The sequence below is a fragment of the Toxorhynchites rutilus genome, chromosome 3, assembly GCF_029784135.1.
Source record: "Toxorhynchites rutilus septentrionalis strain SRP chromosome 3, ASM2978413v1, whole genome shotgun sequence".
Lineage (NCBI taxonomy): Eukaryota > Metazoa > Arthropoda > Insecta > Diptera > Culicidae > Toxorhynchites > Toxorhynchites rutilus.
The window spans coordinates 70,549,657-70,573,997 of NC_073746.1; the positions used below are offsets into that span (position 1 = coordinate 70,549,657).

Sequence of the window (24,341 nt, forward strand, 5' to 3'; positions counted from 1 at the left end):
AAATTTTTTTCTCACTGTCTTATAGTTGATTCTTGATTTTTTTTCCGAAGGCTTTGTACTCATTAAATGTTCAACGCCGGGCATTTTTCGACGTATGCACATATCGTACAATCAAAATGATGGCTGTGATAAGGAATGCATAGGTGGTCGTCAGTTCATTGAGCACATTACCGTACCTTAAACTGTGGTTTCGGAGACGAATGAATTGTAATATTTGTAGTCTCCTCAAACAAAATAAATAAAAATGAAAAAGAACTGAGGTTTTGGAGACGAACTCTACAATCTGTCGAGGAATAGACGAGCTATAAACGTTCTGAAAAATCAATGTGAATACAGGGACGGATGACCTTCGAATTAAAGTCCTTTAAAATAAGAACAGAGTAGCAGGAAATGCATAGCTCATCATATTGCTCCTTAGTTATGTTTCTATACAATGCAGATGTAACGTCAGTCAATTTTCAACATCAGTTATCAACTAAAGAAAGCAGTTCTTGCTACCGAGAAAATTCGTTAATGCCATCCTGCATACAATGTGTTGTAATTTGGAGCCACTTTTAATTCGGAGACCATGTATGGGTTTGTGAAAACTGAATGATCAATTTAAAAGACCTCAACCACCAATAAGTTCAAAAACAAGCATAAACAAAATAATTCAGTTCATATTATATGTCATATTATGTCACTTTAGAATGCATTGGTATTGTGAATAACTTTTAATAACTTTTCTTTGAATGGCTTAATAGCCATGAAAGGCGCCGTGTTTTACGGTGGCTGGTTTTGCCACCAAAGCAGTCTGTATAAACAAACATTTTCCTTCTTCTACCTGCTGCCGTTTTGAGATTGCGTTTGCCACTCGCTGAAACTGATTGTTGCCACCGAACCGAATGTGCTCTGTTCTGTAGGCGGGTTTTCTTATTGTCGTGACCAGCTTTGCAAGCCAACTCGAGCACTCCGGCGGCCGAAATTCTATAACCGCTATTAGGTATACTGGTGCTCCGGCACCAATCCGTTGATGCGATGTGATGTGAAACGATGCCATACAACCACACTGATTTACGGTTTGAAAGAGAATGATATATTTTTCAGCGGATCCGCGCGTTTTGTACTTTAGCGGTACACGCTCACAGGATAGAGACAAATCAGCAGACTCAGCCAAAGGGGCGAGTCCAACGAGACGAACGAATGAGCGTTAAAAGGCAACGATGGTAAAAAAATATATATATCAAGGTGCTACTGACATTCAACCGATTCGGACGTGTTTTTAGCGCCCTTGTAAAAGAGTACGGAAAAATAGGAGTTTTCTCGCACAACTAATCAAATGCTTAGAGCAGCCTTTCTGAAGGCTTGATTAGTCCTAAATACAAATTGATTTTCAGCATCGCAACCCGAGGATAGCAGAAGAGGATATCAACAAACGTTCACTGCGGTGGCGGTGCTCACCGGTTCGCCGGAAAAAGCGCGCGCTTTTTCGGCATCACGCCCCTTTCTGGATCGGCGGAAGCCGTTCGAAAGGCATAAGCTGTGTGATAGTGACTAGTTTTTGGTAGTGATAATTATTAATAATATTTTAAAAATATATCCGCATACTGACGGTGAAGTGAAGAAAAATTCTAAAACGAAAATTTTATAGTGAATCGCTCGCGTTCTTTCGAGCACATTGGTGGTTCTTATAAGTGCTTTCAAAAAAATAGTGTATTTCTTGGTACATATCCGCAAGTGATTAGCCCAATATTCAATTTTTTCATAAAGTGCTCTGCAAAAGAAAAATCTTTTCTCCGGCTACACCTAAGGTGTAGCCGACAATCAACATGGCTTCCAGTAGCTCAGGGCCTCCGAGAGGCCGGGCTACAAACTTCTATGAAGGTAAGCCAACCGAAGCCACCGCTCCACTTTGGGCGGACCCATCGAATGGCAACCTGCAGATACTGCTCTTGAGGGCTACAGGAGACAAGGCTCTCCCATCCAACCCCTTCGTAGTCAGCAAGACTATAACGTCGGCAATAAAAAATTTCAATAACTGCCAAACCACAGAGAGACGAAAAAAAGAACCTTCAATATATTCTTACCACCAGGGACGAGGAATCAGTAGGTAAGCTTCTCCAAATTAACAAACTTATTGACAACACACCTGTAGAGATTATTTTCCACCCCACCCTAAACCAACGCAAATGCGTGGTTACATGCAGAGACGTGATTAATATCACCGAAACCGAATTGCTGAAAGAGCTTTCCGATCAGAAAGTGATCGATGTCAAGCGAATCACCAGAAAGGTAGGAGAAGAAATTATCCCCACAGCTACACTAATCATAACGCTTCGTGGAACCGTTGTTCCCGAATTCATTTATTTCGGTTTCATTCGCGCTGGGACTCGGAATTACTATCCGAATCCAATGCAGTGCTTCAAATGTTTCAACTTCGGACACACCAGCAAAAGATGCAAGCGTGAGAATCCGCTTTGCAGAAATTGCAGCAAAGAGCACCCCAAAGATTTTGATTTTAAATTGTGTAATACACCAGCACTATGCATTAATTGTCAAGGGAACCACTCCTCTTCCAGCAGGAAGTGCCCCGTATGGCTAAAGGAAAATGAAATCATAAAAATAAGAATCGATCGTGGTATCTCTTACAAAGAAGCAAAAATCATTTCCAACACCCAAAATGGTCCAACTTATTCGAGCGTCTTGCAAGACAGGCTCAACATTCGGGAACCAGTAGCTGGCTGCAAGTGCAAATGCAGCTGCGCCTCGGCCGTTTCGGCCGCTTCTAGTCGCGAAAGCACCCCCTCAATCATAGACACAACCATGACAGAATCGTCTACTGAAAGTTCAACAACCGAATCCGATAGTGAATCGGTAATTTCAATGGATACTTCTGAAGGCCTGAAAAAAAAAAAGAAAAATTTCGAAAGGTTCATCCTCAGATTCAGATCCAAAATCTGAAGATGAAACCCAAACTAACAAAGACAAGAAAAGAACAAAAAACGATCTAAGAACTACATCACCAACAAATAACAACTTTGCAACACCAACAAGAAACAACAACACACATCAAACAAAAAACAACAACAACAAGGCACATACCACAAAAAACAACATACACACAACAAACTCTCCAAATACCTCTACACCAAACAAGAACGACATCAATACCTCGAAGAAAGCTTCTCTTTCCAAGGGTAAAGGACCATCGAACTAATCCTCTTTGGATAGTTCAAGCATACACACAATTAAGACTTAGGAATTAGAGTTAAAAACACCAACACATTCACTCCAACACAGAAATTCGGGATACAATGGAACATCAGAAGTATCCGACGAAATATTCTAGAATTGAAAATGCTTATTTCAAACTCTAATCCCACAGTCATAGCCCTTCAAGAAACTATGACTCCAAACAACTTCGATAAAAATTTTATTTCAAAGTACATCACATACTTTAAAGAGGGTCCCAACCCCTCAAAAAACGGAGTTGCAATCGCAATCAAAGATGGCACTCCACATGATCTTCTTCCCATTACCACTGATCTTCAGGCAGTGGTAGTGCGCATTAAACACCCCTTTCCAATCACCGTCGTTAGCATCTACATCACTAATGATTCCGATCCGAACACTCTACGCGGACAACTGGACCATCTGTTCGCCCAACTTCCCGCCCCAATCATGCTTATGGGTGATTTCAATGCCCACTCACACGCCTGGGGAGGTGCATACCTCGATCGAAAAGGAGGTTCCCATAGTGTACTACCCCCGTGTAATTCTACTCAAAGTTATCGAACGTTTTTTACCCAAAAACTCATGATTTCAAATTTAGTTTACTCAAATGCAAAAAAAAATAGTTTAGAAAATTCCATATTATGTAGAAATTGCCGACAGTATACTTTTTTTTCATTATTGCCCCATAAAAAACGACAAACATACATATACTCGTCATTGCTTGATTTGTAATCAATGCTCTATGACTCTATGGTGGATTTAAAAATATTATTATAGGTGACAGCTTTATTCTTGTCAGAGCAATTATTATACGGATAATTTTCTTGGTCCACTGCAAAATCATGAAGCGCCCAAAACGACAAAGGCAAATAATATAACATAGTCAAACTGAGTCAATCGCTTTGCGTTACAACGTGTCATTGAAAGCAAAAGCATAAACTATCAAACCTGCCGCTTGCTTCTCAATCTCGTCGCATAACGCTTCAAGAAACGAACGAAGCAACACATCTATGCTAAAGTATGCTTCGTTTTCCTTCCTTTGTACATAGCAATTTGCCTGTCGTTTAAAAATGTCTTCAATAAAGACTGCTATCAATCAATCAAACTTGAAAGCAGCAATAGATATAGTCGAAGCATTCTATGTTCACTTATAATGCCACAAAGTCAAGTTTAGGCACCATTGAGAGATACCTGGGGATGTAGCTCAGATGGTAGAGCGCTCGCTTAGCATGTGAGAGGTACGGGGATCGATGCCCCGCATCTCCAAAGGTTAATTTTTGGTTATTTGTTTCGACTGAAAAGAAAAATCTTTTGCCACCAAAAAAACGCTATGCACTAACCTGTAAGTGATTTTCTGCCAAAGCTTCTGCGGATTCCTAAATACCATAGCCGGATGATCGGGATAATCCCGAACGGTGCGGTTCATCAGGTCTGGTACCGACATCGGATCCAACGACGCCACCCCTTCCTTTGCGATGCGTAGCTTCACCGGAACGCCTGGGTCGGTGCTGGTATAGTTGTCGGCCGGTAGCACACGTGCATTCGGCTGGAATGAGTCTTCCTTCAGTTGTTCAGACATTGTTTTGGTTTCTGTGGTGGGGTCACTCCAACACGACTGTCACTATACTTTTCTCAGTTTAGATTGTGAGATGTTGTCCGATTGATATGTACTGGAACGAATGACAGGAAAGGTAACAATTAGCGGTCGTAGTTATTATTAGTTGCTAAACCAGCAATTTAACTCTTCGGCTATCGAAACAACAGAAAAGCATAATTTGGTAGCGATTCTAATTACTACATGTGACTTGTGTGTATATTTGATTTTTTGATGTTCATTTCTGTCTTTTTCGCAGCATCAATCTCAAACATTACATCACAATTTTGTATGTGCTTCATTCATGACCAATTCAATTGATACTATGAATTGTACCGCCATACGAATCAGTGATAGCGCATGGCTTCCATGTCAGTCGAATGTAGAACGATTTTGCTACTCCGATAAGATTACGTAAATGACGACAGATTGAAGTGAGACATCTACATTTTCAGTTAATTATCCTCACATTGACGAGTGTTCGTAATTGTCAGCAAATGACAACAGATGATAATTGTTTTTCAACATTTGATGCCGGTTGCCTGCAACCTAGCCGGCTGCAGTTTGTATAACATTAAAATGTCGATAAAATGAAAATGCATTTCACGTAACTATTGCCTGAGTGTTCTTCTATGCAAAAAGATTTTCCTTTTCCACAAGCGTTTCAAAACCTCGTATGTTCACTCAATAAAAATCAATTCGTTTCTTTGGATTAAATTGAATAATGTTACATCTCATATGATAATTTATGAACGTCACTAATTCGAATACAAGAATTAGCCGCCCTTCCCCAATAACAAAATCGAATGAATTACGGTTATCGCGTTTTACAACATCAACCAGTCATCAATCACAATAAATATTTTTGACCGATTAAAATATAGGCTTAGTAACCTTGAAATTTTTTTATACCCGTATGATTATCGCTCCATAGTATCTACGATGACGATAACATTTTTTCATACCTAACAGTAGTGACAGAATTAATAGGAACAGGTTCGGGTTCTACATCTTTTTGAAAGTTTAAAAATTTGAGGGTTGTGTTACAAAATGTATTACAAGGAGAACTTCATTGCGAATTTTGCAAGGGAGAGTACCAGAGAAACATGTGAAAAGAACTATTTATTTTATGGGCAAATTGTATTCGTTATATTTAGCTACAAAACTATAAAAAACTACAAAAGATTTGAAAAACAGAAAAAAGTATTTTACTCTCTTTTCCGATAATTGACCATAAAACATACGCACATATCACATATCATTCATCTATTGCTATTCATCCATCATCAGGTTACAGATGTTTTCAGAATTATGACTACGATAAAAATTATAAAAATGATTCGATAACCAGCTATGCTTCATCTAGGTCTGATTTCTTACCTTTCCGTATTGCTCTTTAAGGTTAAGAGATCATTTAGAAATGAACACGGGCTTTGGAATATTTTTCTCGAAAATGATAATAATGTTTAACATAAGAAATATAAAGCATAAATGTCTTGAAAATCAAAAACAATGAATTGCCGACATTACTGCATGAAAAATCAGCTAGAATGTTTGAAGAACTTAAAACGAGCCAAGAATTACTGAGGCAACTGTTTCCAAAAGTGTGCCGTTTCAATATCACAACTATTTCAATTTCACGGTTTCTATGCTCTTCAGGAAAAAGAACAGTTTCCTGTGGCATATATAAAAATCTACAGCTGAAATACGCTTCATGACTCTTATGTTAAAAATTTAAAAAAATGTCACACATCTACACATCATTCGTACGTTTTGCGCTATTTAAAAAAAAACGCTTCCTGTGAATATTACTGGCCCCGTAAATAGTTGCGTTACTTTCTCATGCTCGACATAAGTGTAGCTGTTGTTCTTACTGGAGAAAGCATTGCTACTGGCAAGCGAAACCAGATCACAAATAAAATTTCAGAACGACATTCATTTTATAAAAACTCTTCCCGTTATTCTGATTAATCTCGGAAAGAGTTGCGTCGCTTCATTATGCTCAAGATTAGCGCAGATGTCAACCTTGTAATTCACCGCATCAGTTAAAAAAGTTCGAGGGTTTTTTTTTAATTTGTTGGTTTCTCATTTCGGATATTATTTAGGAATACGTTAAAATTTCATAAATAACTCTTTAGTAAAAAGTTCCGGGGACCCTGAAAAGGTTTGATCCCTTGCGTGGTTTTGTAGAATCATCTCGAGAAGCAACGATTATTTCTTGCCTTTGCGAGAACAATACTCTAATTGGTCATATGTCGCAATTTGTTTCTTTATATCAATGAACGTATTGCACAACGCATAACAAGAGGCATCTTCCGTGCATCGCCATTTAAAAACTGAACTTTTCCATGCTTGTTCACATGTACAGGAAATGAACAAGTTGTAAGTTTCGCGAAAACAAGCAGCACACTCAAAGCCAAACACTGATGGCTAGAAACGACCTACAATCATTTGCACTCTTCTCTTTTTTCGCCTGATTTGCCTTTCGGATGGTGGTGTTAATTGCAATGTCAGGGGCACTTCAAGTGAAATATTGGCTAGCGTTCACAGCTCGAGGGGAAACATCAAACACAAAACGAGCAGAATAAGAGACCTTTGTTGTTTCGGGCACAGAAAAATTCTGAGAACTTTTCTCAGAGGAGATGCAATACTTATACGCTAGCCACAGCTTACCTACTACGCAAGGGTGGAGTTTACTTCGCAAATATTCTCTTTTCGCTATCCCCCTTCGTTGTTTCTATTCTAGCGGCTGCATAAGTTGCCCGTTATTGACAGCTCTGTTCGGGAAAGCACACAAATGAATATAACAAATGTATGGAGAAATGGGAATGCTTCCAATTTTCATCAATTTAAACCATATACAAACTATGGGATTGTAATGTACAACATAAAAAACAAATCTTAGAAAATTTTCGATTCGATTGGAATGCAAATCGTTAAAATGCGTTCGCAGCAAAAATAGTTATTAACGTTAACTTTATTTCATAAGAACGTGACTTGTTTTCCGATTTGCCACCCTTAATGTAAGACGTAGTCCTACGTCAAAAATTGTGTATGGTGATCAATATTTGGACATTGAGGCCACGACTCAATGTTAAAACCCAAAACGCTTTGAAAGTCACTTTCCAGAGCATAGTTCTGTTTTTGATTTTGATCAGGAATGTGACAAATTTGATGATAAAATTTCCAAAAATCATGATCTCCTTCGCAAAGTATATTTCTTCAAATATTTCTTCACCGTAGAGAATGTTTTGGTCTTGTGTGCCCCGTTTTCACTCCTGAACTATTTGGTCAGCGTATCGATATGATAAGAAATGTTATTAGGAAAACATGCCACATTTACGTGAAGTGAACCGGAATATAAACACAATAGATGGGTTGGAAAGCCAACCAAAGTTCGTAAATCTCCACTAGTTGTCACATATGTATTACTATATTAAGCGTATACATCCTTCGATTTGTCAGGTCAGCTTTGGTTTACAGTTTACATATTCAAAACGGAAAAAAATCGAGCTCCAATAACATCGCCTGTAAGAAGGTTTAAAGGCGAAGGAAATTTATAACCAAATAGTAAATTCTTCAAGCTTTGGAAATGATCCTCGCTCCTGAAGTCCAAAAAACGCTAGTACTCAAGAAATGATTCATTCTATACATGATATCGCTATGATGATTTCACAAAGTATTGAAATTAAATATATTTTCAAAAATTCATATCTCTATTTTGATGAGTTTACAATGGTTCCACTGTACATAAAAATTTGTTAAATTGGAAGATATTTTCAACAAAATTATTCAAAACATATCAAAGGCAGGTGATTTGCGATATCAAAGTTTTTAATATTAACCCTTTGCGGTCGTATTAAATTTGGTCATGGGTATCATACTGGTCGGACTTATTTTTCCTTGAAAAAGTAGTGATACCAGCAAGATTATGAAAAATAAACATTTTTTATTGTTTTTGTGAACTATGTGTAAGTATTAACCTAACAATGTATTTTAATGTGTTGTTTTTGTATGAAAATTATAGTTTGTAATTCGTCTTCGTGTGAAATCTTTCTAAGCAGTCTCCAAGAGTAAATCATATGAAGTATAATCAATACATAATTTTATTTTTATCATCCGTTGAATATGAGACACTTTTGCCATTGATGCAATAAATGTGTAATTAATGCCAGCAATGTGTATCTGAAAAGATCAGCACTTTTCACTTTTAACAAGCAAAGATTTTTTTACATGAGATTATTCAGATGACATAAGACACTTATGCAAACAATTATTCTGCTCTTTATAAATTCAAATAACATGAGACATTTATGCAAAGAGTAGTTCTGATACTTATGAACAATCTTTTCCATCACACCAAAGTGTTACAATGGCTAAATTCTACTGTTATGATTTTTGTCCCACATTACTATGCATTCAATGCACTGTGCGTTGTCTCACCCGCACAGACTACTTTGGTTTGATACTGAATACCGTTATCTACTACTCATAGGAGCACCGTATTGATTCGTGAACAGGTTCACTAGACATCAAGCTTCGTTTAGGAAAAGCATAAATTGATACTTGGTTAAGTAAAATATAAGACTAGCATGGTTTCTTGCTGTGGTGGCTGAGAGCAGACAAACGACCAGAACGGTAAAAAAGGGATGGTGGCGACCACAAAGAGTTAAATCCAATTTTCGAGTAAGATTTATCAACAGTGTAACGTTTTCCTAAATTGTTCATTAATTTTCCAACAACTTTGTCATACATCATATTTTAATCAGACATCAGAAGTTTGAGTAACGATTTTTAACGATAGACCAATGATTTTGAATACGCCCTTTTAAAAAAATAATTCATAATTTTTTAAATCAGGTAAATGAGAAGATGAGAGATAAGTTGAAAAAGAGCGTTATCTCTAAAATGTTAAAATACCAAAACAAAATAATAGATAACTATTAGAATCCAGATAAGTCTTGGAACCCAAAACAAAAATACAGAAGTTGTTCTCTGGATATGGAATCTGTAACTAAAATCTTCATTTCAAAAGGTTATTTTGATACCAGAATCTACCATTCAAACTAAGAAATGGATCTGAATCTAGGATCTAAAATTCAAGATGTGTAATCAACTGAAATAAACTACGATTACTATTACGACTGTTATGATAGATTTGGGATTTATATGCGCTTAAAAATGCAACTAGCTCTATCCAAAAGGTCGACATAGCAAACATGCACCAGCAAATAAGCTTATGTAGTTAACACATATTATTCTTAGTAAAAGAGAATACTGAGGATCAATACCTGTGAAACAGAGTAAACAGACTACATGATTTTTTTTTTTTGCGGAAAACGTTAATTGCATGACTATACACACCTTTTATGAAAAATACAGCGTATGCTATCCGATCCAAACGGTTTTCAACGATCGGTATTATCAGCTTCATCCAATGATGTAAGCTGTCATCTAATGCACCTGATGCACCTCTTTATCATCTAGCGCACCCCCGAAAAAAAGATCCACAAAACAACCCACAAGCGAACGAACTGAATGATTGATAGCGGATAATTAGCTGAAAGGCAAATATAATAATTGAATTTAAATCGCACCGATCACAACGTGTGACGTTCATGCAATATGCATAATTTCGAGACTATCGCCAGGCATCCTCGGTTCGCTTCCCTCGGCGTCAGCATTTCCGATAACGGAAATGGGGCTTCAATTGAAATTATGCAATTTGAATGAAACTGTTCAGCTTTATTTTCGTTGCGATAAGGATAATCAATGAGCAAAAATGTGCTGCTGGCAAAAAAAAAGAGATTTGTGATCCTCGATTGAGGGGGGAAAGGTGTTCCATTTGTTGCATTTGATTTCCGAAGAAGGGAGAATAGCTTTCAATTTATATTGGCATGGCACAAATCCACTCGTAAACAACAAAATCGAAAGCATCCCTGATTACCGGATGTGGACGAGCGCATTCATGTTTCATCTACTTACGAAGCGGTATCGATTGATGGTGGGAGGAAAAGGAAACAGGAAAATCCAGGATCCGAAACTGTAACACAATGGGTAAAGTACACCCAAGACCATCAACTTTCGGAGCAGTGTCTACAGCATCATCCGCTTGCTCCTGTGTTGTTTTGGATCTTTTTGTCGAGCATGCACTTGTGTGTCAATGGCACTCATACTCATAATAGTGTGATCAGATCGGAAACTTTTTGCATATAAAACACTTACGCCGGTCGAATGAGGCTGGCTTTCGTGCAATGTGGCACTTGAGATGAACAAGATTCCTCACGCCGAGAGGCTAGCGGAGAGAGTGGAAGGGTTAGGGAATGGTATTTCCCCGGAACCACATACATGCAATGTCTAACATTCTATCTTACAGTTTTGAGTGGGTCGGATAGAAGTTTGTGGCGGGGTAATCGCTCTCATGGAACAAAGTATATGACCCCAGCAAATTTGCTGGATATGGCACCCTTACGAGACTGTGGCTGGAGAGAAAAAACTTTAAACTTTACAGCACCAACATCCAGCCCCAAGAGTGCCCTCAACAATCCGTTTTGGGGACCTTTTACACAATCAAGATTAGTGTAGTTGTTGTAACTTTTGCCCCAAAAACAAAATAGTTTAGACTATGTACGGTAATTCACAAAATGTTCCACGTCATGGCACAACAATATATAATCCTCGTCAATTGCAATCAAAACATCCAGCGATTGGCACAATTTTGACATTGAGAGGCAAGTGAATCGAAGGTCACGACTCATTGAGCTGTTTTCAAAACGTGCAGATTATTCAACAAGTTGCCCGATAAGAAGTACATAGACTGAGCACTTGCTAATACACGTTGAAAGTGATCATTTCAATGTGGAATTAGTCCGTGAAGGAACCATTCCTCATTATTATATGACCAATTTTAGAAGAGATTTTTACCAAACCATCTATAATTATTTTTATAATTTTTTTATTTGTATTATTTTATATTTTTTATTTGATCTAAAGGGGGAACCCCCGTTTGGAAGATCAAAAAATAATGAATTTTTGTGATTTTTTTCGGATGTTAGGAATAATGTGAAGCGTTCAGGTATTTTGGTTATTATTTGAGGTATGTTTGGAGATGTATTTTCAATTTTTTGAATGCACAAATAACGATTATTGACAGCTGACAGCTGGTGGTATCTTTAGTTAAGAATGAGTTATTTTTCATGAAAAATGGCTATATAGACGCTCATTGTTACGGAGAGTAATACTCAATCTGCATTGCCCTCGATATAATGACATCTCAATACGACGACAGTTACTTTCCGTTCATTGTTCTCATTAATATGATAAAGGCCAAAGTGAATGCTAGATAGATACAGGAAAAAGCCATAGTGGATGCTGTAGAGCGGTAAAGAAATTCATACAGATTATTAGATGAACGAGAAGTACACTCTCGTGATATGTGACAAATTATAATTTAACCATTTAATAATATATTAAAATCAATGTGATTGTTAAGATTAGAGCCACGAAGGACCCAATACGAAAGATCAGAATTACTTAAAAGAGGTTAGGAACGAATGTAAGTTCACACTATGATGTATAGTATGACCAACACTATTAATAAAATTATATTATTAGCTTTTAGCTATATTCGTCAAAACCGGATTTGCTGAAAAGACTTCCGGAATTCTCCTTCCGTCAACACTCATAAAACGGAGATATGAAGAAACGGCAATGTAACGCTTTAGATAATTCATGTTTACATACTGATAATTAATTTCAACCAAATCGATCGAGTAGATCCAGAGATATCGATACCACCAGCTGAAAAAATCATGGTTTCGAGAAAAACACGTTGAAAAATTCATACAGCAATACTATATCCCTTGAGGTGACCTCATACCTTTGACTGTAATTTTTCAACGAAATCAAATATCGAAAAATACTTTAAAGACAAAAATTTTGAGGACATAAGCTTTCCAAAAATGCAAAACAAAATCGAGTTTTTCGACCTTCCAGACCAGGCTTCCGAGGAGAAAAAAAATTAAAAATGTACCGCGTTGGTTTCCATACCAGTGAATCACACGTACCCATTATTGATTTTATGCAACGCCTGTTTGTATATCATTCTCGCGAGAGTAAGAATGAATTATGAATCAGTCATCTTCAACTGATTCTACAAAATCTCGCAAACCATCGGCATTTTTCAACACCAATACATCCTACTAGAGAGTTATTTAAAAAAGTCCTATGCATTCTAGAATAACATACGAAGTGATAAAAAAGCGAAATTAAAATAATTCCGAAGTCCTACGTCAGCAATGCGGTCTTGCTCGGACACCTCCCCTATATTTTTTTACTGTAAATGTATTTCGATGTGTTTCATTCCAAAAGGATCGATGTGCCTCTAGGATGTGTTCGATATGCTCTACATTACGATTGCCCAATCTCAGTTTTGTTTTCCACTAGCAACAATCGCACCTCGGTAAAACTGGATGACAATGCAAGTATTGAAATTGCTGCCGTAGCAATTGTACTGATATTGGGCTGTAAATTAAAAATGGTTGAAATCAACATTATTAAACTGCAATATTTTGCCGAATATTTTGAATTTTATGAATCAATTTCATAGTTCCTTCATCTAAAATTTGTAAACAAACCAATCTGTCAAAGATAGATTCGGACGAATCGTGTAGCGGTGAATCGAATGTCATCGAGTGTCGAAGCAACGAATGACAAAAATCCTTTGACTCGTGCCACTCGCGTTGGAAGGTAATCCACAACGAACGGATTACCTTCCAACGCGAATATTCGACACACGATATTGGAGGTTCGTAGCTCGTCAGTCGACTACACGATGCGTTGAATCATTGAGCGTCCAGCATTCGAGGGTGTTCGTAGCATCGTGTAGCGCTGGCTTTACGATATCGCCACTGTGCAAAGCTAGTCCGTAGATAGTTTAAATTGACGAAAATGGGAGACATCCCATTTTTTCCATGCATATTATACATTTGGAAACTCAAATAACTGTTATGAACATAAGATATAATCGTGTAACTGTAACACAGTGTATATCAGCTACGAAAAGGACCGAGAATGAGTTACGAGATATATGGTTTTGATCTTCTACTGGTCTTTTTCGAAGCCTAAGACGAGTGAACTGAATGATTTAACTTAATGTGTAACTTAATGAAAACGGGGTCTTCTTCTTCGTTTTAAAGAGGCTTTCAACTTTCCAGTTCATTCGCCTCTAGAAAACGGGGTCCAAATATCGCATTTGTAGCGTTGCTTCATTTATATATCGCGCCTATGAATTCTGTTTTACACGATGGTGACGATGACAGCTTTTATTTAACTCTTTTTACCACAATATAAACTTCAACTTTTCACTCCACAAATCAATCCAGTGCCCCGTCAACCTTCGATAATGCTGGTATTCAACCAGATAGAAAAGCTCAACTAATCAACCAGATGTTAAGTACAATGCTGTTGTTTACATCTTCGAAAAAAAATGTAAAATAAAGAGTCATGATTCATGATTGGAACGATTGACAGAATTATTACGTTTAGAATAATTTTTTGGAAAATAATCATAGCCACGGGTGGAATTAGGATTCTGTAGAAAACTAGAGTTATTAGGACAATGATTGGATCAAGTTGAACCGCTCAATTGCAGTAAAATGTTCTATACATCAAAATCAATTTTTCGAAAGTAAATCATGAGCTTTGACCGAAAATTATGCATACAGCAGCCAACACTCATTAATAAAAAATAATCGAAACCTCTGGTACATTGTTTTTGTAGAGAGCACACACTTTTCCCTTTCACGATTTTGGATGTGAGGCTCGTTTTCACCCTTATTTTGCTATATAGTCCAGCAAGAATGTAATGGTAGCAATTTCGATTTGTCGTATGACTTTTAGCGAAGAGACATAGTTTCATGAATATCAAAATACAATGTCACAATTATGTGACAATTCCTACAGTTTAGACATTCTCACAAACACTTAACGGGCGATCAAATCTAACTGCATTTTTCCGTTATTGTCATCTATTCTGCATAAATATGGTGAAAAAACATATTCATCAACAACAATCCTGTGGGTTTTTATCGGGACTTGTCAATTTCGAAACTGAAAAATGAAAATAACGTTTCCACTTGTTCCGATCTTTCCAAGCAGAGTCATTTTCGATTGAGTTCATTATCTACGCATACTGAAACATCTATTCTTCGATTTCATCCTTTCTGCTGTCGTTTTCTTTGAATTTGAAGAGTAGACATTTTCAATTGACAGGTAAAACTATTTTCACGGTTGAAACAATATTCATAATCATTGTCGAAGAGTTTTTTTTCACATGCGAAAGGACGCTCGCTGCTTTCAATTCGATTTCACTTCTCCAAAATGGATTTTTCCGAACTGCCTTCCAAAAAAAAGTGCACCAAAAGATAGCTTAATTCACTAGCTACCACTTACATTCAATTTTGTATAACTTTATTGGAAAAAAAATTTGATTCAAAGCAAGTATGTCTGGGAGGTGTTTTCAGTTTCAATTGAAAAACTAATAAAATACAAAAATATGTCAACTTTTTTACAGTATTACATTGATAAAAGAACATATATTGTGAAATAGGACAAAAATCACTTGATTGAGCTCCATACAGGAAAATAACAGCCAGGGAAATTGAGTTTTCGAAAAATCGAACGTTGGTCATAACGAACATTTTTTTCTGCTGAATTAATACCAACACATCTGACCTCCGTAGCTCATTCTAGTTTGTTTACTCTGGAAGACGGAAGGTTTTTCATTTACTTCAGCATTTTCAATTGTGAATGTTCAAATCACAAATATTCCTACTCTCGAGTCTTCGTTGAGCCGGTTCGACATTAGCGCTAAACAGATCATGGCAGCTGTTTCGCGAATGAAAACGTCCACTAATCCGGGCCCAGACGGAATACCATCGCTCTTCCTGGAAAAATGCATCTTCAGTTTGTTGACACCGCTGCAACACGTCTTCCAGCTTTCTCTAGCAACTGGTCGTTTTCCAAAGCTATTGAAGTCCGCCACGATATTCCCGATCCACAAAAAAGGCGATAAGCGGAATATTGATAACTACAGAGGGATTTCAAGCCTTTGCGCTATGTCAAAACTGTTTGAATTGATTGTTATGGATCCAGTGTTCTCATTTTTCAAGCACTATATTAGTTGGGATCAACATGGATTTATGCCCGGACGGTCAACGACCACAAACTTGCTGTCTTTTTGTAATTACGTCGTCGACAGCATGGTCGAAAGGTCCCAAACCGACGCTATATATACCGATCTAACAGCCGCCTTCGACAAAATTCATCACGACATCGCTATAGCCAAGTTGGCAAAGCTAGGCGTCACTGGAACTTTACTAAGTTGGTTCGAATCCTACCTCAAAGGACGCCGATTGACTGTTTCAGTTGGAGACAACATCTCGGAGCCGTTCGGAGCAACTTCTGGGATACCACAAGGAAGCCACTTGGGTCCTCTAGTTTTCCTGGTTTACTTTAACGACATTTTTTTGGTGCTAGAGGGACCCCGATGCTATCTTTCTCCAACGGCAGTTGGATACATTCGCTTCTTGGCGTTCTGTCAATTGTATGTCAATCAACCCTTCCAAGTGTACGACGGTTACCTTCGGTAGGAAGAAGGAGCTAATTATGCACAATTATACCATATCTGATGTCAAAATTGAACGGAGAACGGAGATTAAAGATCTTGGAGTGGTTCTAGATTCAAAATTGGAATTTAAGCAACACGTTTCACACATCGTTGGTAAGGCATCAAGAAATTTGGGTTTCATCTTCAGAGTCTCCAAAAGTTTCACCGATGTCTACTGTCTCAAATCATTGTATTGCGCTCTGGTTCGTCCAACCCTGGAGTATGGAAGCGTCATATGGAACCCGTGCTTTCAGAACGAGGCGACGCGAATCGAATCAGTGCAACGACGGTTTGTTAGATACGCTCTCCGACTGTTGCCTTGGCGTGATCCGCTTCGGCTTCCAAGCTACGAGAGTCGCAGCTTGCTGATCCATCTGGACTCTCTGCATACCAGACGAAATCTAGCGAGGCCATTGTTTGTTGCTGAGCTCATAACCAACCGCATCGATTGTCCGCAACTCCTGGAAAAACTGAACTTCAATGACGTCTCCACGACGTCTGAGAAATACACCGTCCATGCGAATGTTACCTTAGCGATCGAATAACGGGACTACAGCGCACCTTCAATACGATTGCTCCCGTATTTGATCTCAATTCCTCCAGAAGCATATTGAAGCAGCGATTCTTACGTTTAATTAGGTAAAGTTGAAATCATTGGGACCTTGGAGGTCTGTTGATATAAACAATAAACAACAACAACAATAATCGACATTTCTGTCCATGATAACCTTAGGTGATGGCGGTCCGTAAAATTTCGTGTTTGGGGGAATTGGAGGAAATTATCAGTGGGTGGAACAATGATTCTAATGAAATTGCTGGTATGAATATCCTTCCGTTGGATCCAGTGGACGATATAATATGATGATATAAATGGTGATTCTATTCAACTGAATTTGTGAAACCCCTCAACTCTCAATGTCATTGTTTTTCCACAGCGTATTTGTACTTTGTAGATTTTGGAAAATGTTTTATTTTTCAGGATATGGATAATCGGAAAGGAATAATCTTTAAGTATTGAAATTTCCCTACCGCTAACAATAAAAATAATAGCAATAGCTTTTCTTTGAAAGAAAAATTATGTCGGTAATAAGTTAAATCGACATGGAATGAGAAATGTCACATCTCACTATAGATGGATTAATTCAGGTTTATACTTAAAGACTAAAAAAATGCGGGCTTCGACCAATGTTCGATTTTGCCACAAACGCTCTGCCGTTTGTAGCAAGAAACATCGAACTATTTGTGCTATTGATTACATAACATTGGAACCCTCGTATGAATTATTTCACTCTATGGAACAGCTGGACAAAATAATAAAATTAAAATATATAGGGAATTGCTGATTATTTTCTATTCATACCAGAAGTATCTTTGGGAACTGGGACCGACACTGATATTGTGCAAATGCTCTCGGTGCGCGCTGAATGAAAGCGCAGCAAGAAAAAAATCGGTGCTCAACTTGTTAAGAGAAAAACGCGTATCGTGAAATGAGCTCACTTGATATTTTGAATTGTGAAATGAGCTTACTTTATATTTTGATTTTGTTAGATTACACACTTGCTCTCCGTGATTGACAAGAACCAGCGAAACTTTACAATGAACACAATAAATATTGCTTGGGAGTAACTTCAAATAGTCCATCAAGTGCAGGAATTTTTTTTTTTTTTTTTAGCTGTATTATAGTGATTTTCAACACATTTTGGCTGGTTCGTCACTTGTACTTCCATTTTTGGAAGAATATTGGGAGTGAGAATTGAACTCGTGACCTTCAGCGTGAGAGGCATGGATGTTACCACTACGCCAGATCGCCTCCTCAAGTGCAGGAATTATGGCGAGCGTACATTTCACACGAAAAGCTCGTCGATTGTAGCAGAAATCGTAATAAAATAGAACGACCAGCGGGCACTTTCAAGTCGTAAAAGTCGTCGAGTCGCCGAGTGAGTAAAACTACACCCGATTAGGTTCTTTTGTAAGTGAGAAACATGTACATGCAAACCTTTTTTTGTGCGGGGGACAGGGACCGCACAAAAAAAAATCGCATAAAATAAAATCGTGCAAAACTTCACCAGCAGCTTTAAAAAATCGTGTTCGGTACACATTTTGAAAAAAAAACTTTTTTTGTGCGGTAGATAGGGACCGCATAAAAAAAGTTTCCCCAAGAAAATAACTCAAATTCACGCAGTTCACTGTTCAATTTTCTTTTGTTTCCCTGCTTTGCGAAGGGACACTTTGCCTTTTCGGTTGCGCGTGGCTGTTTTGTGCTTTTGGTTGCATGTCGAAACGTGTTACTGTTAGAAATCATATCATAAAAAAACTTAGGAAAACTTAGAGCGTTTGATGGGAGGAGGGGAATGATTTCAGAAGTGGACAATTGAGACGCAAATATGCTTTTTTTCGTACTGAAATGATTATAAACCATCGAAAAAAAACTAAATGGACGATAACTTCGTCAAATATGCTTCTTTTCATATACCGCACAAAAAAAACCGTACAAGAACAAAAAACCGCACAAAAAAAATGCACACAAAAAAGACCGCACAAAAACAAGTTTTACTGTATCTAGATAAATTATAAACATAGCGAACACAAGCATTTAGAGCAGTGGTATTCAACCTTTTTAGAGGAGCCACAAACACTGTTAGTCAAGGTATCGCGGACCGCAAAAAAAATAAAAAAGGATGGTGTCCAAGATACGACCGCATTGTCAACGTTGGACTATGAAATTATAGCCGTTCGCAGCCAAGAATGAAACTCTTTAGTACAAACATCTGGTAGCACTGACAAGGGCCGATGTATGCCTTCACTAAGTGAGGTGAGCGAAAATCTCGCGAAGCAATAAAACGCTAATTTGAGCACATTTTCAAATTAACTCTCAAAATTAAAAAGTATTGTTGTTTGCTCGCTGTCTGAAACACTGAATTTTTTTTATATCCAAATAGCTTTTCAGTATCTCTTGGTAAAATGACATTTCCAACGCTACAAAAAAAAATGAGAACGGAAACAGAAAATCCGAACCGAATTGTGTGTATGGTGGGGTAGCGATGTCGATGCTCAAATTTTCACCTTCAGTTTTCCACCGAAGAACACAGCTCTTACTGCTGAAAATACCTTCTTCACATCCGGCTTGAAATGCGCCGCACTTTGACGCCTCTTTTGACATTCAAGAAAATTGATTGATTGCTCCGAAGAAGTCACCAAAAAGACATTCACGGTTTGTCAATCATCCTGCTAGAGACCAGATGGCAGCGTCAGCGAGGCTTTCCAAATGGCGTTTCTCAAGGTCGTTGAAGATGGAACATGATTTATTTTTATTCTCGCGAGATCAATATACGGGATTTGTGTTCTTACTGCCAAGTAGTGCTTTCAGTATGCATTGCAAATATTCTTATCGCTCTAGACACAATACGGCCCGAGGGTTTAACATGTTGGTTCCTCCACCACCACAATATTAATAATGCTTTCACGGCCATCTGAGGACATATATCAACCGCTGATCTTTCTTAACTTCGATGGACTTTCAAGTATATTTGTAGGTATTTACGATTTCACCAGTATTTATAGATTTTTGTGGTTCCAATTGTTCCTCTCGGTACTTAGCGGTACCTATCGACATCAGCATTGAGACAGAATGTTGTCCGCTAGCTGAAGCGAGACTGTGACATAAACAATGATAATCATGGTTTAAATTATTGAAGCTTTAATATTTTTTCAATTCATTCGCCTCTAGTCCTGAAAAAAGACAACTAGGAAAACTAAACTAACCAGTCGGCTTAGAGAAAGGCCATTTGGAAAACTTTGCTGCTGTCTGGTCGTTAGATAGATGACTGAGGAATTGTGAATGTTGTGAAATCCCGAATAACTTTTTAATTGTCAATAAATTGAAAACGGACGGAATTTAAATTGCAAATTACAATAAATGAGGTAATGATTTTTTTATGCTTTCAGACGTATAATAATGATCTCTTAGGTTACATACAAATCATCAATACAAATGCCAGGTGGGGTTGGTGGTACTTTCTGCTTAGATATTAATATGGCCTTGATTTTACAGGGATTTATTTACTAATTTTACTGGTATGTTATCTAGACCTACATCGTTAAATTCAATTGATTACACAGTATTAACAATTTCATAGTAAATGACAGGTCTAAACGTGAACCCGTAGCAATTTGATGCAGTGAGCGGAGTCCAAATCCAACGATCCAAACGAAAATCCTGGGTATATAACTGCGAAAGCATTGAAAATACTCGAATCGTTGCTAGACTCAATTAGACTCTGGCAAAAGACCACTCGAACTGGCTAGATTCCATTAAAAAGGGCGACGGTTCGTTGACAAAAACTCCCTCAGAAGTACTAGACTTACTGAAGAAGACTCACTTCCCGGGACATCTTAAAATGATGAATGGTTTCAAAAAAAAAGAGATATAATTAAAACCCTAAATAACTAAACTCTTTTTTTATATCCAGCATCCTCCATATATTCGTTTTTTCTATTGCTTACGACGGTTAAAATCCGATAGCAGGACACTTTTCTATCCGGAACATTTCACAATGTAGCACCATTTGAATCACATAAATGCAAATTGTTGTAGAAACTCTACCGCCCAAGGAAACTAATTTACCTAGCTTTGTGCTGCTCCACACACCAGAGAATTGTATACTTCCACCAAAAACCGTTTCCCTGAAACGTGTTTATAACCTCAGTCTTCAATGTGGAGCCCGGCTTCCAGTCACACTGTTGTCACTTACACTTGTCACAGTTGTCAACGTCGCTAAGATGCAATCATTCGAATCGACCCGCAAACTGAATACGCACAGTACCGCACGATTTGATACTCCGTCTGGGACTGAACTAGCCGAACTGATCCTAAGCTAATACGACCTTCTCCCTGGACTGCTTCCGAACGCACCAACACACAATTAGCTAATCTCTAACTACACATCAAGAAATGATCATACAAGGTGGTATTGTTTAATCCAGTCGTCATATCAGTGAATTTGTGTATACATTACCCTGCTCATTTCGAAGAATGCCTGGAAGATGCGCCTTTCCATACAAGTGGGTTCTGATAATGAGTGCATAGAATCAAAGTGCGCCACTGATGACAGCGCCGGGCATAGAGATCAGCACCTCCCGACATAGTCGTCAACCCAACAAACACAAACGCTAAGCAGCCTAATGGAACTCGGGATTTGGAGAGCCGCGCCGGTGCATTTGTGATAACCACTGATAGGAACGTAAAAAGCGCCGCCGATACTCAAAAAAAAATAAAACGCGTATTCACACCACGCACCATCGAGATGACTACGGTTTAGGTCGAGGTACGAAGGTTGCTGCTTGCGTAGAGCCGGTTTAGACGCTGCTTCCGTTTGAGAAACAATTGGATTTTGTTGCTCAGCTCTAATCAGCTTGACTATGGTATAACAGCAAGATAAAGTGTTCGTGACGAATAATGCTGTTTCAAAATAAGCGCTTCCGAAGCGTATTGTTGATATCATGCTTGACGGAAAGTTGTTTACCAATGGTATGTTTGAAAGTAATTTACGACAACTACCAAAAGTCCACCTTAAATACTAGTCGGATTCAGTCTTTGCAAATCATTCTGTTTTTATCGAAATACTTCCATAGTAAACAAAACCACGAAAACAGAATTTGATGTAATCACCTGCCTTCGTGTATCCACGAACCAGAATTATCAACATCCTAAAACTAATTACGTACATACAGAAGCGAATGACAATCCGCCAAACGGTTTCTTCAAACCTAATATTAGTCACAGCTAATCGGCCTTCGTACTGTTTTTGTTCGATCACGCCACGAGCATGACGCCGTTCGTACACACTCACAAGTACCTACCCGAGGTTTTTGAGTTCCCTAACACTAAACAATGACATCCACTGGTTGTGAAAAACCACACACGGAACGTTTTGACTGACTCAACAATGGGAATCCACTGATAAAGTTCTTCGCATTTTTCGACACAAGAAACTCTTCTGTCTACTTTGTTGGAGACAATGTCACACTTTCACACAACAATCGTGTTAGGATTATCCGAAACTTACAACGCAACTCCACCCGCAATCACACTTTTACGCGCTACGAGACACGTCTGTCTCCGCTGCGCATTCAAAACGATCTAGCAGCACTATTGCTGATCGCGTGATTTTCGACGAATCACACTTTGCGAAACAAACACGTGGCGATCTACGGAGAGTATACGCTTCCAAAGTTGTTGTAAATGGGCGAGGAAAGATGATAGCAAAACAAAATATCGCGGCCTCCCCGAGAGTGAGTGACTTCTGGTTTGGAAGATGCTTTGCGCGAACCGAACGGTGCGAACAAAGCAAGCGCGATTGGCGATAGGGTTCCAAAGCGCTTGGGGAATCATTTTAGGCGTTAGATTTTCAAAGTTTAACCGTTTGAGTGCGGAGCATATATCAAAAACGCGGATGAATTTGGGTACAGGCAAACCTATTTTTGTGCGGTCCCTTCTGGCGTGATTCCTCGTTTGTGCGATTTTATTATGACATCGGGTCTTGAATCACGCAAATTAATTGCACAAATAACAAAATTGCACCTAAACAGTCACACAAATGAGAAATCACAGAAAAATCAACCGCATAAAAACAGGTTTGCCTGTATATTTATAAGGACTGATAAATTAGTGCAAAAATCTATCAAGTCCATCGAAGAATGGATGAGTAATAAGCGAAATAATCTCTAGTTTTTCAATTTGTACCCCCAATATGTTCTCGAAAGACAAAATTCTACGTTATAAGGTGCCAAGTCATATAACAAAAGCAGTCAAACGATTAAAGAAAATTGAGGCTAGGGCTAGCATTGCATGGACAATCTTAGGAGAACGTACGTTAATTTTTAATGATTAAATATCAATACTTTACGAAAATAAAAGTAATTACTTTGCAATAAAAGTATATGAAGATTATTATTTTATGATTAATCGCTCTCACGATGTAATATATTATTCTCGTGTATAATGAAAGGCCCATTTTTGACGTAGAACTACGGTTTTTTTTACGTGCCAAATCAGAAAACGGGTCACGTTTTTATGAGTGAAGTTAACGTTAATAACTATTTTTGCCGCGAACGGATTTTGATGATTTACATACCAAAAGAAACGGAAATTCTCTAAGATATGTTTCTTATGCTATATATTACAATCCCCTGGTAAGTAAACGGTTTTAAATTGATGAAAACTAGAAGCATATCCATTTTCCCATACATTTGTTCTGCTCATTTGTGAACTTCCCTACCCATGCCGTCAATAACGAGCAACTTATCGGCGATCCACGAAGTGGAATGATTTAAAGTCTCCGTGAACAAACAAAAGAAGAAGAACGAAGAGGAATATTTTCCTAGAGCAAAATATTGGATCTCGCTGAGGCAAACTTTCAGTATCGTTCTAGATACGAAGCAATGAACATCGTTTGTTCTTCATGTTTTGCGTCCTCACATGTCTTCGTTTCGGATTGAGCTGTGGACGCGACCAAATTACTTACTCGATGATGTCTCTGGCATTGCAATCATTACATCAAACTGACGCCTTTCCATTAAGGTTCTGAACTACACAAATGTATGGGGAATCATCAAACTAGGCTATCATCGGCTCACCATGAAAATAATTGTTCAGAAATGTTGTGTGTGATTTGGTTTCCCATAGCAGTAGCAAAACTATCTTCACCAAGGATGAAAGCTAAGCTAATCGAGACCGGAATTATGAATAGAAAAGGCTTCTATTGAGAAGAGCGCAAAGCGAAGATAAGTGTGTGTTAAGTTGCTTCAAGTCATCGATATATGACTTTGTGTGCGTACATGCGTGTTTCATAACTCGTATGTACAAAT

General features: G+C 38.0%; 1 protein-coding gene across 1 annotated transcript in view; it reads right to left on the bottom strand.

Annotated features, from left to right (window-relative positions):
* The window catches only part of LOC129777280 (very long-chain-fatty-acid--CoA ligase bubblegum), a 94,082-nt gene extending 72,735 nt beyond the window's left edge, over positions 1–21,347 (bottom strand). The window contains exons 1-2 of the mRNA XM_055783482.1: positions 21,100–21,347; positions 4,554–4,883 (exon numbers count right to left, since the gene is read on the bottom strand). Of these exons, the coding sequence (XP_055639457.1) occupies positions 4,554–4,792 (239 nt within the window). The 5' untranslated portion in view covers positions 4,793–4,883; positions 21,100–21,347. The remainder of the gene's footprint in view (positions 1–4,553; positions 4,884–21,099) is intronic.
* Between the last annotated feature and the right edge of the window lie 2,994 nt (positions 21,348–24,341).